At 34.3% G+C, this 17,746-nt stretch overlaps 1 protein-coding gene across 8 annotated transcripts in view; it reads right to left on the minus strand.

The window, feature by feature from the left end:
* megf6a (multiple EGF-like-domains 6a) overlaps positions 1-17,746 on the minus strand; it is a 161,366-nt gene that overhangs the window by 50,297 nt on the left and 93,323 nt on the right. For 6 of the 8 annotated variants that reach the window (XM_087306891.1, XM_087306890.1, XM_087306889.1 and 3 more), the window contains one exon: positions 2,544-2,669. In XM_087306891.1, coding sequence (XP_087163017.1) covers positions 2,544-2,669 — 126 coding nt within the window. Of the gene's footprint in view, positions 1-2,543; positions 2,670-4,065; positions 4,111-17,746 lie in introns of all 8 variants that reach the window. The other 2 variants (XM_087306893.1, XM_087306896.1) reach the window with 1 other exon arrangement.

The following is a 17,746-nucleotide window of genomic DNA, read 5'->3' on the forward strand; positions in this document are numbered from 1 at the left end:
CTAAAATCAGCCAGTTGTCGAGATAATTGAGTATGCGGATGCCCGCGAGCCGAAGGGGCGCTAAGGCACCCTCCGCGAGTTTGGTGAAGACCCGCAGAGACAGAAAGTGCCCGAAGGGGAGGACCTTGTATTGGCACGCTCGACCTTCGAACGCAAACCGCAGAAACTGGCGGTGGCGCGGAAGAATGGAGACATGGAGGTACGCGTCATTCAGGTCTATGGCTGCAAACCAAGCCCGAGGACGAACGCATTGGAGAATGCGCCTATGCGTGAGCATTCTGAACGGCAGCTTGTGCAGACAGCGGTTCAAAACGCGCAGATCTAGGATTGGCCGTGACCCACCGCTCTTTTTGGGTACGATGAAGTACGGGCTGTAAAACCCACTCTCCATCTCAGCTGAAGGAACTGGCTCGATTGCAACCCGGGAAAGCACGGCTAACATGTCCGCCTCAGAATCCGTTGTGACGGCGCTCACCTGCCCGGAGGGGGCGAGCGGATCTGAATCTTCGTCGGACAGTGATAGCCCACCCTCCGATGCCGCAGTGGACGTCTGGTCTCCGGTGTCAGAGAGTGTGAGAGCTACCATCTGGTTAGACGGATCACTCCCACTGCCCGAAGCTTGGATAGAGCGCCTGGAGGAGCGGGAGGTCCGTGACCCCTTGGGCGGCAGATTATCTCCCGCTGGGACCCTCAGATCTGCCCGAGCGCCCGCTGCAGAGCAGGAGGCAACTGGGGTGGTTCGCTCTCTAACGTAAGCTAGCCGCAATCTTAGATGCGCTACGGTCATGGCATCGCAGTGACGACATAAACCGCTCGCGAGCACCACATTAACATGCTGGACCCCCAAACATGTAATGCAGTGATCGTGTCCATCATCCGGAGTCAGGAAACCCCCGCATCCAGAAATGCACAGTCGGAGCGCCATCCTGAAAAGGACGTGCTGCACGACGGTGTTGCTCTTTTAGGAAAGTTGCAACTATACACACCGCTCTGGAGAACCGGACCCAAAGATCGCCAGGCAAGGGAGAAACCCAGCTCGACCGTCTGCCTCCGCGAAAACCCACTCTGGACCGGAAGACACTCGTTTGCTCTGAAGTCGCTTTGATCAGCAAGAGGAACCCTCATCGACTCGATCAGAAGTCACTGAAGCGAAAAGGATGCCGTTTGCTCGCTCCACGTGTGCTTATATGCTGGGATAATTGGCAATAAAGCACACCTGCGCAAGCTTACGCTGCCAATTCATTGGCTTTCAATGGCCCGTTCAATGCTCTTTCAGACAAGCGGCTTCTGAACCGAATCCTCCCATACGTGGATTTTCAAAGATCAAACCCACCTATAGCATTGGAGTTCCCCAGCCGCAGGGGAACTAGGTATTGCACCCTGTTTCAAAACAGGCAAGAGCAGGTTGCCAGATTGACGATACCAACAAAGGCCGATTTAAGTCGTGTTCTAAGTAAAAACAACGGCATGCGATAGAAGGAATATTTTGCATATTAAAAGAAGTTTTTGTCTAAACCAACACCTGAAATTTATATATTAGAAGCAACTTTTATTTATTGCAGGTAAACAGCAGAAAACTGACAATGATTACCCCAGGTACACCTTGCGTGCTTTATTCAGTGTTAAATGCTAATAATGTGAGTTTGAATGCCATTTTACATGACAATTATTGCCTTACTACTGAAAGCAGCAGCAAATAGTTCACCTCAATCTTGAAAATAGAATAAACCGTTTAGATCTGTGACTCAGTGCAAGCGAACACATATCAGTGATTCAGCATGTACATTTAATAATGTTAAAGATGTTTAATATGTATTGATTAGATTGTAAACCTTACCGTTTCGTTGGAGGGCAGTAAGTGCAATATTCTGTATTTCTGATTGGATTCAAATTTCTGTGTTCTGTCTGGTGCAAACAGCCCAATTGCTTATAACTGCAAATCTCATCATGTAGCGTGTTGTTATAGGACACAGGGTTTCAATGTAACCTGCTCACCTAATGTATTTTTATGCATTAGAAGAGTAAAAAACTTACATACAGCACCTTGAAAATTAGCTTACTAGAAAAGGTTCATTTGATTCAACAACAAAAAAAATTAAGGCATGATTGTTATTTTTACAGTGATACCAATGCTTTTATTTATTTATTTATTTCTACCTCTTATCCATTGCTTTTGTGGATGTGTAAATTATACACTCCTTTAGACAATGTCAAAATTGGCCCATATAAAAACGAAAACATGTAAAGCCACGAAAAATTCTTCAATAGTGGAGAAGTGTTGAATCTTGCCAATGGCAGATAAACTGGAAAAGTTTTATTAAAGGTTGTTTTTTTGCAAAGAAAAAGAAAGAACCGATTTCAAAATTGCATTCAAACAGGTGTACGATATAATAAAATAAAACAATATTTTGATCAGGAAAAAGTTCAAAAGATCTGTTTTTATAGGGAAAAGGGAAATGAGTTAGATTAAAAAGTATTTAAATTTACAATTGGGAATTTTTTTGCAACCTAATGTAGATGCAGTAAATAAGACGAAGACTCACATCTACAGCGCTTGCCATCTGCTGTAAGCTGGTATCCACGTCTGCAGCGGCACTGGAAGTGAACTGGAGAAAGCTGGACACATTCATGCTCACAACCTCCATTATTTACCGAACAGGATAAAACAGCTGGAGGGAAAGAATGAGAAAAATGACAGGGAAATGACAGTTAAGATGCAGTTCACAATTAAAAACAATTCATTATACATTCATGGGAAAAACTTAGAACATCTTATTCAATTTTCCATTTGTATATTTCAGAACAATTTTTAAACATTCAATCATTGGCTGGTCTTAAAAGTTGGGAAATAAAAAAAAAATAAATAAAAAAAACGTTAGCCACTGCTAGTCGAATGCTTGCAATGATGCTCAGCAGAAGTTTGAGCAGTTGTAGCCTTCAGTGGTACAAGATATGAACACAATGCCTGTCCCACAGCTAAAGCTTTGCCAAAATTGAATCATGCCATAAGACAATGATTCCAAGCATACCAGTACATCTACTAAAGCGAAACTGAAGAGAAAAACTAAAACAGTCTGGGTGTTTACTTTAACTACTTACAGCTAAAAGTGGATCTTCAAAACCTCCCAAAGTTCATGTTGTTTTTTTAATTCTTTCCCGATTTGGAAAACCATAAAAATCAGTAGGGGGTCCTAACTTTTTAACATGAATATATTGTATTTGTATATGACCACACACAGTGTACCTGTCCTGACATGGCTACTTCCAGCACGATATGGCAATGTCAAGCAATGTCAAAAAATCTCAAACTAATTTCTTGAACTGTAAGATGAAAAAACTCACACAGCCTACTCATACTACTCATTTGATCTCGTCCTCTTGGTTTTGAAGAATGGCAGAGAGCTGTTCCCCCGATCTCTGCCCTCGGGCTCCATGTATAAACCCATAGTGAGATCTATACCATCAGCCTGTATGCAAAATCTGTAACTACACCATGCTGGTTTTATTGGCCCATATGTCAAACTGAATTCCAGCAATGGAATAAAAAGGTCAAATACAAAATAGACAAAATAAAAATTAAATACTTTAGCTTATACAAAAATAAGCCATTATAAAAAATGTAATTAAGTCATATACCCTTTTCACATTTTTTTTCTCAGCAGTTAAAGTCATCATATAATTGGGTAAACTTAGAGAACAGTTAATGAAAGAATATCAGATAGCCTAACAGAAAACTCCACGAAACAAACTGTGATCCATGCACTAAAAAAAAAAATATTTATTTTTTGGTCGTTCAAACTACTTATTTAAAATGAGCCAAAACAACACAATTCTGGAGATTTCATTAGGACTTAATTAATTTTTTTTTACTTATTTTTTATGTTCAATCCACATACATTTGTTAAAAGTGTAAAGTTAAATTAATTTGTGTTGGGACAACATGCACATGGAACCCTGCATTTTTTACAGTGTAAAATCCTGTAGGTTGGTAAATGTTTAGGATTAAATAACTAATTTTGTCGCAGTAAAATAACACTGAAACCCTCTGAATATTTGGAGATTAACCTGCAAGTTTGTTGATCGTCGTCGGCTCCCTGGTGCTGTCCGTCACTGCGGTCAAGCCAGCCGCGGTTCGGAAAAACACAGTCAAGCCAGCCGCGCTTTATATTTCGGCGCGCGCGTATTAATATCATTACGGTAATGTCAGCAGCCACACAGAGAGCGCTCCAGAGAGCACCCATTTCGCCCAGAACAGAGAGATGACAACGAAATATAAGTTTATCCCCCTTTCCTCCCACGTATGCTTTATTAAACAATTTATTAGCTTTGTTTGACAGTTGTTATTTTAAGAAATTGGTTTCTGGGCTTACCTTTAATTTCCTCAAGTTTATCTTTTTGCTTCAAATGATTTTATAGCAGATCAAACGGACAGAATAAATATACGATTTCTAAATACACAGAATACGTTTCTACTTCTCCTAGCCAACTACAGTACATTGCAAATAAGGTTAAATGCAATTTTATACAACGTGGCTAACCTCAGAAAGTGAAAACAATCATAAAGTAGTCCAACAAAACATTGTTTGAATTACAAATATATGTTTATTTCATTTAAAGGGGATTTAAAAATGTATGCTTCTTTCAGTATATGGGATATGGGGCATTATTACACTTTAGATGACTGTAAAGACCTTATTATTTGTTATAAGTAGAATAGAACAACAATAAGATCAGATGCAGGAAGTCAAATACTAAGCATACATCATATGAAGCCTGTTTTACTGCAGCATTTTGGAGAAATGTACCATTAACACACTTTAAAGTGCTATAAAGAAATAAGTAGAAAAACAACAAAGTTTGGTTCTGATACAGGATGTACATGCATACCTCATGTAAAAGACCTCATTCAGGTGAGCAGAAGAAAACAATGGACAGGACATCCAATATTATATGCATACCTCATAATAACTTACTGCAGCATTTTGGAGAAATGTGCTATTATTGAGCTATAAAGTCTTTAAAGTGCATAAATACATTGTTTGACATAAGTTAAATAAAAGACTGATCTGGTTTGATACTGGATGTCACATGCTATATGCATATATACTACATCTGAATACTTTTTACTTCAGCAATTTGGACAAAAAATGCTCATTTAAAATATGTAGAAAAAAAACAATAGTCAGGTCTGATACAGGACATCACACTCTAAACTTCAAATAAAGACTTGTTACTGCAGTGTTTTGGAGAAATTGGGTATTAACATTACTCAGTGTTATAAAGACCCAATTTCCAATAAGTAGACAAAAACAATGATCAGTTCCTGTACAGAACATCCCATGCTATATGTGTACTTCATATGAAATCTTTTTACTGCACTGTTTTGGAGAAACGGGGTAATAACCTAATAAAAAGTGCTATAAAGACTACATTTCAAATAAGTAGGAAAAAACAATGGTCAGTTCTTACACAGGACATCCCATACTATATATGTACTTCACATGAAACCTTTTTACTGCAGCATTTTAAAGAGACGGGGTATTAACATAATATAAAATACTATAAAGACCGCATTTTAAATAAGTAGAAAAAAACAATGGTCAGTTCTTACACAGGACATCCCATACTATGTGTGGACTTCACATGAAACCTTATTACTGCAGTGTTTTGGAGAAATTGTATAATATTATATTTCAAAGTGTTATAAAGACCCCAATTTAAATAAGTAGAAAAAAACAATAGTCAGTTGTTATACACGACATCCCATACTATATCTCCACTTCACATGAAACCTATTTACTGCAGCATTTTACAGAAATGGGGTATTAACATAAAATAAAGTGCTATAAAGACCCCATTTTAAATAAGTAGAAAAAAACAATGGTCAGTTCTTATACAGGACATCCCATACTATATATGTACTTCACATAAAACCTTTTTACTGCAGCATTTTAAAGAGACAGGGTATTAACATAATATAAAATACTATAAAGACCGCATTTTAAATAAGTAGAAAAAAACAATGGTCAGTTCTTACACAGGACATCCCAGACTATATGTGTACTTCACATGAAACCTTTTTACTGCAGCATTTTGGAGAAACAGGGTATTACATAGAAAAAGTACTATAAATACCCCCTTTCAAATAAGTAGAAAAAAAACAATGGTCAGATCTTATACAGGACATCCTAATCTATGTGTGTACTTCACATAAAAGCTTTTTACTGCAGCATTTAAAAAAACGGGGTATTAACATAATATAAAGTACTGTAAAGAGTTTATTTTAAATAAGTAGTAAAAAACAATGGTCAGTTCTTATACAGGACATTTCATACTATGTGTGTACTTCACATTAAACCTTCTTACTGCACTGTTTTGGAGAAATGGGGTATTAATATGATTTAAAGTGTTATAAGGACCCTATTTCTAATAAGTAGAAAATAACAATGGTCAGTTCTTATATAGGACATCCCATACTATGTGTGAACTTCACATGAAACCTTATTACTGCAGTGTTTTGGAGAAATTGTATATTATTATATTTCAAAGTGTTATAAAGACCACAATTTAAATAAGTAGAAAAAAACAATGGTCAGTTCTTATACATGACATACCATACTATATATGTACTTCACATAAAACCTTTTTACTGCAGCATTTTAAAGAGACGGGGTATTAACATAATATAAAATACTATAAAGACCGCATTTTAAATAAGTAGAAAAAACAATGGTCAGTTCTTACACAGGACATCCCATACTATGTGTAGACTTCACATGAAACCTATTTACTGCAGCGTTTTGGAGAAAGGGGGTATTAACATAATATAAAGTGCTATAAAGACCGCATTTCAAATAAGTAGAAAAAGACATTGGTCAGTTCTTATAATAGGACATCCCATACTATTTCTGTACTTCACATGAAACCTATTTACTGCAGCATTTTAGAGAAATGGGGTATTAACATAATATTAAGTGCTATAAAGACCCCATTTCAAATCAGTAGAAAAAAACAGTGGTCAGTTTTTGTACAAGACATTCCTTATTTTGTGTGTACATCACATGACACATTGTTACTGCACTGTTTTGGAGAAATTAGGTATTAAAATAACATAAAGTTGTATAAAAACCCCATTTCAAATAAGTAGAAAAAAATAATGGTCAGATCTTATACAGGACATGCTAATCTATGTGTGTACTTCACATGAAACCTTTTTACTGCAGCATTTTAAAGAAACGGGATATTAACATAATATAAAGTGCTATAAAGACCCCATTTCAAATAAGTAGAAAAAGACAATGGTCAGTTCTTATACATGACATACCATACTATATCTGTACTTCACATGAAACCTTTTTACTGCAGCATTTTGGAGAAACGAGGTATAAAGCCAATATAAAGTGCTATAAAGACCCTATTTCAAATAAGTAGAAAAAACAATGGTCAGTTCTTATACCGGACATACCATACTATATGTGTACTTCACATGAAACCTTTTTACTGCAGCATTTTGGAGAAAGGGGGTATTAAGATAATATAAAGTGCTATAAAGACCCCATTTCAAATAAGTAGAAAAAGACAATGGTCAGTTCTTATACAGGACATCGCAAACTATATCTGTACCTCACATGAAACCTATTTACTGCAGCGTTTTGGAGAAAGGGGGTATTAACATAATATAAAGTGCTATAAAGACCGCATTTCAAATAATTAGAAAAAAACAATGGTCAGTTCTTATACAGGACATACCATACTATATGTGTACTTCACATGAAACCTTTTTACTGCAGCATTTTAAAGAAACGGGATATTAACATAATATAAAGTGCTATAGACCCCATTTCAAATAAGTAGAAAAAGACAATGGTCAGTTCTTATACATGACATACCATACTATATATGTACTTCACATGAAACCTTTTTACTGCAGCATTTTGGAGAAACGGGGTATTAAGCCAATATAAAGTGCTACAAAGACCCTATTTCAAATAAGTAGAAAAAAACAGTGGTCAGTTCTTATACAGGACATACCATACTATATGTGTACTTCACATGAAACCTTTTTACTGCAGCATTTTGGAGAAAGGGGGTATTAACATAATATAAAGTGCTATAAAGACCCCATTTCAAATAAGTAGAAAAAAACAATGGTCAGTTCTTATACAGGACATCCCATACTATATGTGCACTTCACATGAAACATTTTTACTGCAGCGTTTTTGGGAAACAGGGTATTTACGTATGATAAAGTGCTATAAAGAGCCCATTTCCAATAAGTAGAAAAAAACAATGGTCAGTTCTTAAACAGGACGTCCCATACTATATGTGTACTTCACATGAAACTTTTTTACTGCAGCGTTTTGGAAAAACAGGGTATTAACATATTATAAAGTGCTATAAAGAGCCTATTTCTGAAAAGTAAAAAAAAACAATGGTCAGTTCTTATACAGGACATCCCATACTATATGTGAATTTCACATTAAATCTTTTTTACTCTAGCATTTTGTAGTATTAGGTTACTAATTTAATTCAAAATGTTATAAAGACCCCATATCAAATAAGTAGAAAAAAACAATGGTCAGTTCTTATACAGGACGTCCCATACTATATCTGTACTTCACATGAAACCTTTTTACTGCAGCATTTTGGAGAAAGGGGGTATTAACATAATATAAAGTGCTATAAAGACCCCATTTCAAATAAGCAGAAAAAGACAATGGTCAGTTCTTATACATGACATCCCATACTACATATGTACTTCACATGAAACCTTTTTACTGCAGCATTTTGAAGAAACGGGGTATTAAGCTAATATCAAGTGCTATAAAGAGCCCATTTCCAATAAGTAGAAAAAAACAATGGTCAGTTCTTAAACAGGACGTCCCATACTATGTGCACTTGACATGAAACCTTTTTACTGCAGCGTTTTGGAGAAATTGGGTATTAAAATATTATAAAGTGCTATAAAGACCGCATTTCAAATAATTAGAAAAAAAAAAACAGTGGTCAGTTCTTATTCAGGACATCCCATACTATGTGTGTACTTGACCTGAAACCTTTTTACTCCAGTGTTTTGGAAAAATTAGGTATTAACATATTATAAAGACCCCAATTCAAATAAGTTGAAAAAAACAATGTCAGTTCTTATACATGACATCCCATACTATATCTGTACTTCACATGGAACCTTTTTACTGAACAATTGGGTATTATTATAATTCAAAATGTTATAAAGACCCCATTTCCAAAAAGTATTAAAAAAAACAATGATTAGTTATTGTACAGGACTTCCCATACTAAATGTGTACTTCACATAAAAACCTTATTACAGCAGGGTTTTTGAGAAATGAGGTTTAACATAATTTAAAGTGTTTCAAAGACCCAATTTCTTGAAAGTAGAAGAAAACAATGGTCAGCTCTTATGCAGGACATCCTATATTATAAGCGTACTTCACATGAACACTTGTTACTTCAGTTTTTTGGAGAATTGGGACATTATTACTTTTCAGATTGATATAAACACCCAATTTCTAATAAGTACATAAAATCAACAGCTCTTGTACATATGAAGACTTCTTACTGCAGCAAGTTCTATAATGACCCAATTTCTACTAAGTAGAAGAAAACATTGATCAGTCGTACAGGACATGCAATGCTATATGCATATCTCAGACGAAGACTTGTTACTGCATCGTTTTGGAGAATTGGGACATTGTTACCTTTTAGATTGCTACAAACACCTCATTTCTAATAAGTAGAAAAAAGAACAGTCATTTCTTTTACAGGACATCACATACTATATGCATACCTCATAGGAAGACTTGTTACTGCAGTGATCTGGATTAATGGGGCGTTACTACTCTTCAGATGACTATAAAGTGTCCATTTCGAATGAGTAGAATAAAATAATGGTCAGTTTTGATACAGGACGAATGTGTCAAGGACAGACAGCACATCACAGTTTTCCACAACTCCAAATGTGTCAGGGATACACAGAATTGCAGTTCCCTTCCTGCTGAGGAACTATATTTATTGACCTCCATAGTAATTGTTTTTTTTTTCTAAAATGGAAGTCAATGGTTACCAGTTTTCAAGTTCATTCTAAATATCTTTTATGTTCAACCAAAAGAAGGAACTAATAAATGTTTGTAACCATTTGATTGCCAGTGCATAGTGCGTTCATTTTTCACTTTTGGGTAAACTACAGTATCTCTATGAAATTAACCAAACATATTTGTTTTGTCTTTGTCTTTGTACCCTACATTTGGAGCAGCACCACTCATCATCCCCAATAATATCATTTTGTTATAATGGTACAATAATAGCTTGAGACAGTTGGGATGATGCCATCAACCTAACTGATCACTGAATTGTCCATTGAAGAACTGACTGTTTTTTTTTTTTTTTACTTATTAGAAATGGGGTCTTGATAGCCATCTAAAAGGTAATTATGTCCCTTTTCTCTAAAACGCTGCCATAAGAAGTCTTCATATGAGGTACGCCTTTAGTATGGGACGTCCTTTTTAAGAACAGACCATTGTTTTCTTCTACTTATTAGACATTGGGTCTTTATGACACTTTGAATGTTATTATTCCTCTATTTCTCCAAAATGCTGCAGTGACAAGGTTTCATGTAAAGTAAGCATATATTATGGAATGTCATGAATGTGAACTGCCCATTGTTTTCTTCTACTTATTAGACATTGGGTATTTAAAGCACTTTATACAATGTTTATGCCCAAATTCTCCAAAACACTGCAGTAACAAGTCTTCATCTGATAAATACATGTAGTATTGGATGTCCTGTACAAGAACTGACCGTTGATTTTTTCTACTTATTAGAAATTAGGTCTTTTTAGTACTTTAAGTTGATACCTATTTCACCAAAATGCCGCAGTAGGATGGTTTCATGTAAATTATGCATACAGTGAGGGACGTCCTGTACAAAAACATAAAGCACTTTATATTATGTTAATGTCCCAATTCTCCAAAAAGTGGCAGTAAGAAGGTTTCATATTAGGTATGCATACAGTATGGGATGTCCTCTACGAGTATTCAGCAATAGGAAGAGCTGAGCATTGTTATTTTTTTTCTACTTTTTAGAAAAGGGGTCTTTAAAGCAATTTATAAGTTTAATACCCAATTTCTCGAAAATGGTGCAGTAATAAGTTTTAACATGAAGTATGCATAAAGTATAGGACATCCTGTATGACAACTGACTATTGTTTTTTCTACTTATTAGTAATGAGGTCTTTATAGTACTTCATATTATGTTAGTGCCCCATTTCTCTCAAAAGTAGTAGTAAGAAGGCTTTATATGATGTATGCAAATTTTATGAGATGTCCTCTACAAAAACTGACTATTTTTGTATTCTACTTCTAAAAAATGGGGTCTTTAAAACACTTGAATTTTGTTATTTCCCAATTTCTCCAAAATTATTTGGTGAGAAGTCTTCACATGAAGTATGTGTATAGTATAGGAGGCCCTGTATGAAAACTGGCAATAGTTTTCTTCAACTTATTAGAAATGGGGTCTTTATAGCACTTTGTAATATGTTAATATCCCATTTCTCGAAAATGCTGCAGTAAGAATAATCCATGTGAAGTACGCATATAGTCTGGGATGTCCTATATAAGAACAGACCAATGTTTTTTTCTACTTATTTGACATGCGGTCTTTGTATCACTTTATAATAGGTTAATACCCCATTTCTTCAAAATGCTGCAATAAAAAGGTTTCATGTGAAGTACACATAGTATGGGATGTCCTATATATGAACTGACCATTGTTTTTTCTACTTATTTGAAATGGGGTCTTTATAGCACTTTGTAATATGTTAATACCCTGTTTCTCCAAAACACTGAAGTAAAAAGGCTTTATGTGAAGTACACATATAATATGGAATATCCTGTATAAGAACTGACTATTGTTGTCTTCTACTTATTTAAACTGTGGTCTTTATAGCACTTTATAATGGGATAATACCCCATTTCTCGAAAATGCTGCAGTAAAAAGGTTTCATGTGAAGTACATATATAGTATTGGATGTCCTATATAAGAATCAACCATTATTTTTTTCTACTTATTTAAAATGCGGTCTTTATAGTACTTTATATTAAGTTAATACCCCGTTTCTTTAAAATGCTGCAGTAAAAAGATTGTATGTGAAGTACACACATAGTATGGGATGTCCTGTATGAGAACTGACAATTGTTTTTTCTACTTGAAATGCGGTCTTTATAGCACTTTATATTAGATCTATACCCCATTTTTCCAAAGCAGTGCAGTTAGAAGGTTTAGTGTGAAGTACACATATAGTATAGGATGTCCTGTATAAGAATTGACCATTGTTTTTTCTACTTATTTGAATAGAGGTTTTTATAGCACTTTATAATAGGTTAATACCCCCGTTTTTTTAAAATGCTGCAGTAAAAAGTTTTCATGTGAAGTACACACATAGATTAGGATGTCCTATATAAGAACTGACCATTGTTTTTTTCTACTTATTTGAAATGGGGTGTTTATAGTACTTTATATTATGTTAATAGCCAGTTTCTTTAAATTGCTGCAGTAAAAAGGTTTCATGTGAAGTACATAAATAGTATGGGATGTCCTGTAAAAAAACTGACCATTGTTTTTTCTACTTATTTAAATTTAAGTCTTTATAGTACTTTATATTATGTTAATGCCCCGTTTCGTTAAAATGCTGAAGTAAAAAGGTTTCATGTGATGTACATATATAGTTTAGGATGTCCTGTATAAGAACTGACCATTGTTTTTTCTACTTATTTGAAATTAGGTTTTTATGTCACTTTATAGTATGTTAATACCCCATTTCTTTAAATGCTGCAGTAAAAAGGTTTCATGTGAAGTACACATATATTATGGGATGTCCTGTATAAGAACTGACCATTGTTTTTTCTACTTATTTTTAATGAGGTTTTTATATCACTTTATATTATGTTAATACCCCATTTCTTTAAAATGCTGCAGTAAAAAGGTTCATGTGAAGTACACATGTACTATGAAATGTCCTGTACAAGAACTGACCAATGTTTTTTTCTACTTATTTAAAATGCTGTGTTTATATTATGTTAATACCCAATTTCTTTAAAATGCTGGAGTAAAAAGGTTTTATGTGAAGTAGATATATAGTATGGGATGTCCTGTATAAGAACTGACCATTGTTTTTTATACTTATTTGAAATGGGGTTTTTATATCACTTTATATTATTATGTTAATACCCCGCTTCTCCAAAACAGTGCAGTAAGAAGTTTTCATGTGAAGTACACATATAGTATGGGATGTCCTGTATAACAACTGACAATTGTTTTTTTCTACTTATTTAAAATGCGGTCTTTATAGTACTTTATATTATATTAATAGCCCATTTCTTTAAAATGCTACAGTAATAAAGTTTCATGTGAAGTACACATATAGTATGGGATGTCCTGTATAAGAACTGACCACTGTTTTTTCTACTTATTTGAAATGCAGTCTTTATAGTACTTTATATTAGATTAATACCCCATTTCTCCAAAACAGTGCCGTAAGAAGGTTTAATGTGAAGTACACGTATAGTATGAAATGTCCTGTATAAGAACAGATCATTGTTTTTTTCTACTTATTTAAAATGGGGTTTTTATAGTACTTTATATTGTTAAATCCCCAGTTTCTTTAAAATGCTGCAGTAAAAAGTTTTCATGTGAAGTACATATATAGTATGGGATGTTCTGTATAAGAACTGACCATTGTCTTTTTCTACTTATTTAAAATGCGGCCTTTATAGCACTTTATATTATGTTAATACCCCCTTTCTCCAAAACGCTGCAGTAAATAGGTTTCATGTGAAGTACAGATATAGTATGGGATGTCCTGTATAAGAACTGACCATTGTCTTTTTCTACTTATTTGAAATAGGGTCTTTATAGCACTTTATATTATGTTAATACCCCCTTTCTCGAAAATGCTGCAGTAAAAAGGTTTCATGTGAAGTACACATATAGAATGGTATGTCCTGTATAAGAACTGACTATTGTTTTTTTCTACTTTTTTGAAATGCGGTCTTTATAACACTTTATATTAGGTTATTACCCCAATTCTCCAAAACAGTGCAGTAAAAAGTTTTTATGTGAAGTACACATAAAGTAAGGGATGTCCTGCATAAGAACTGACCATTGTTTCTTTCTACTTATTGGAAATGGGGTCTTTAGAGTACTTTATATTATGTTAATACCCCATTTCTCCAAAACAGTGCAGTAAGAAAGTTTCATGTCAAGTACATAGTATGGGATGTCCTATTTTAAGAACTGACCCATGTTTTTTTCTACTTATTGGAAATGGGCTCTTTATAGCACTTTATCATATGTTAATACCCTGTTTCCCAAAAACGCTGCAGTAAAAATGTTTCATGTGAAGTGCAAATATAGTATGGGATGTCCTGTATAAGAACTGACCATTGTTTTTTTCTACTTATTTGAAATGGGGTTTTTATAGCACTTTATTTTATGTTAATACCCCCTTTCTCCAAAATGCTGCAGTAAAAAGGTTTCATGTGAAGTACATATATAGTATGGTATGTCCTGTATAAGAACTGACCATTGTCTTTTTCTACTTATTTGAAATGGGGTCTTTAAAGCACTTTATATCATGTTAATACCCCCTTTCTCCAAAATGCTGCAGTAAAAAGGTTTCATGTAAAGTACACATATAGTATGGTATGTCCTGTATAAGAACTGACCATAGTTTTTTTCTACTTATTTGAAATGCGGTCTTTATAGCACTTTATATTATGTTAATACCCCCTTTCTCCAAAACGCTGAAGTAAATAGGTTTCATGTGAAGTACAGAAATAGTATGGGATGTCCTATTATAAGAACTGACCAATGTCTTTTTCTACTTATTTGAAATGCGGTCTTTATAGCACTTTATATTATGTTAATACCCCCTTTCTCCAAAACGCTGCAGTAAATAGGTTTCATGTGAAGTGCACATATAGTATGGGATGTCCTGTATAAGAACTGACCATTGTCTTTTTCTACTTATTTGAAATGGGGTCTTTATAGCACTTTATGTTATGTTAATACCCCCTTTCTCCAAAATGCTGCAGTAAAAAGGTTTCATGTGAAGTACATATATAGTATGGTATGTCATGTATAAGAACTGACCATTGTCTTTTTCTACTTATTTGAAATGGGGTCTTTAAAGCACTTTATATCATGTTAATACCCCCTTTCTCCAAAATGCTGCAGTAAAAAGGTTTCATGTGAAGTACACATATATAGTATGGTATGTCCTGTATAAGAACTGACCATAGTTTTTTTCTACTTATTTGAAATGCGGTCTTTATAGCACTTTATATTATGTTAATACCCCCTTTCTCCAAAACGCTGCAGTAAATAGGTTTCATGTGAAGTACAGATATAGTATGGGATGTCCTATTATAAGAACTGACCATTGTCTTTTTCTACTTATTTGAAATGCGGTCTTTATAGCACTTGATATTATGTTAATACCCCTTTTCTCCAAAATGCTGCAGTAAAAAGGTTTCATGTGAAGTACACATATAGTATGGTATGTCCTGTATAAGAACTGACCATTGTTTTTTTCTACTTATTTGAAATGCGGTCTTTATAGCACTTTATATTGGCTTATTACCCCAATTCTCCAAAACAGTGCAGTAAAAAGTTTTTATGTGAAGTACACATAAAGTATGGGATGTCCTGAATAAGAACTGACCATTGTTTCTTTCTACTTATTGGAAATGGGGTCTTTATAGTACTTTATATTATGTTAATACCCCATTTGTCCAAAACAGTGCAGTAAGAAAGTTTCATGTCAAGTACATAGCATGGGATGTCCTATGTAAGAACTGACCATTGTTTTTTTCTACTTATTGGAAATGGGCTCTTTACAGCACTATAAAATATGTTAGTACCCCCTTTCTCCAAAATGCTGCAGTAAAAAGGTTTCATGTGAAGTACACATATAGTATGGTATGTCCTGTATAAGAACTGACCATTGTTTTTTTCTACTTATTTGAAATAGGGTCTTTATAGCACTTTATATTGGCTTAATACCCAGTTTCTCCAAAATGCTGCAGTAAAAAGGTTTCATGTGAAGTACATATATAGTATGGTATGTCATGTATAAGAACTGACCATTGTCTTTTTCTACTTATTTGAAATGGGGTCTTTATAGTATTTTATATTATGTTAATACCCCCTTTCTCCAAAATGCTGCAGTAAAAAGGTTTCATGTGAAGTACAGATATAGTATGGGACGTCCTGTATAAGAACTGACCATTGTTTTTTTCTACTTATTTGAAATGGGGTCTTTAAAGCACTTTATATTATGTTAATACCCCCTTTCTCCAAAATGCTGCAGTAAAAAGGTTTTCTTGTGAAGTACACATAGTATGTTATGTCCTGTATTAGAACTGACCATTGTTTTTTTTTCCTACTTATTTGAAATGTGGTCTTTATAGCACTTTATATTATGTTAATACCCCCTTTCTCCAAAACGCTGCAGTAAATAGGTTTCATGTGAAGTACAGATATAGTATGGGATGTCCTGTATAAGAACTGACCCTTGTCTTTTCCAACTTATTTGAAATGGGGTCTTTATAGCACTTTATATTATGTTAATACCCCCTTTCTCGAAAATGCTGCAGTAAAAAGGTTTCATGTGAAGTACACATATAGTATGGTATGTCCTGTATAAGAACTGACTATTGTTTTTTTCTTCTTATTTGAAATGCCGTCTTTATAGCACTTTATATCAGGTTATTACCCCGTTTCTCCAAAACAGTGCAGTAAAAAGTTTTTATGTGAAGTACACATATAGTATGGGATGTCCTGAATAAGAACTGACCATTGTTTCTTTCTACTTATTGGAAATGGGGTCTTTATAGTACTTTATATTATGTTAATACCCCATTTCTCCAAAACAGTGCAGTAAGAAAGTTTCATGTCAAGTACATAGTATGGGATGTCCTTTGTAGAACTGACCCTTGTCTTTTTCTATTTATTAAAAATGGGGTCTTTGTAACACTTTAAATCATATTAATATACAATTTCTCCAAAACAGTGCAGTAAGAAGGTTTAATGTGAAGTACACATATAGTACGGGATGTCCTGTATAAGAACTGACCATTGTTTATTTCTACTTATTTAAAACGGGGTCCTTATGTTACTTTATACTATGTTAATTCCCCCGTGTCTTTAAAATGCTGCAGTAAAAAGCTTTCATGTGAAGTACACACAGAGATAAGGGTGTCGTGTTCAAGATCTGACCATTGTTTTTCTCTACTTATTTGAAAGGTGGACTTTATAGTACATTTTTTCTATGTTAACACCCCGTTTCTCTAAAATGCTGCAGTAAAAAGGTTTCATGTGAAGTACATATATAGTATGAGATGTCCTGTATAAGAACCGACCATTGTTTTTTTCTACTTATTTGAAGTGGGGTTTTTATATCACTTTGTTGTGTTAATACCTCATTTCTCCAAAACAGTGCAGTAAGAAGGTTTCATGTAATGTACACACATAGTATGGGATGTCCTGTACTAGAACTGACCATTGTTTTTTTCTACCTATTTGAAATGAGGTCTTTATAGCACCTTATTTTATTTCAATACCCCTTTTCTCCAAAATGCTGCAGTAAAAAAAGTTTTATGTGAAGTACAGATATAGTATGGATGTCCTGTAAAGGAACTGACCATTGTTTTTTTTTTCTACTTATTT

The sequence above is a fragment of the Danio rerio genome, chromosome 23, assembly GCF_052040795.2.
Source record: "Danio rerio strain M-AB ecotype USA chromosome 23, GRCz13ab, whole genome shotgun sequence".
Lineage (NCBI taxonomy): Eukaryota > Metazoa > Chordata > Actinopteri > Cypriniformes > Danionidae > Danio > Danio rerio.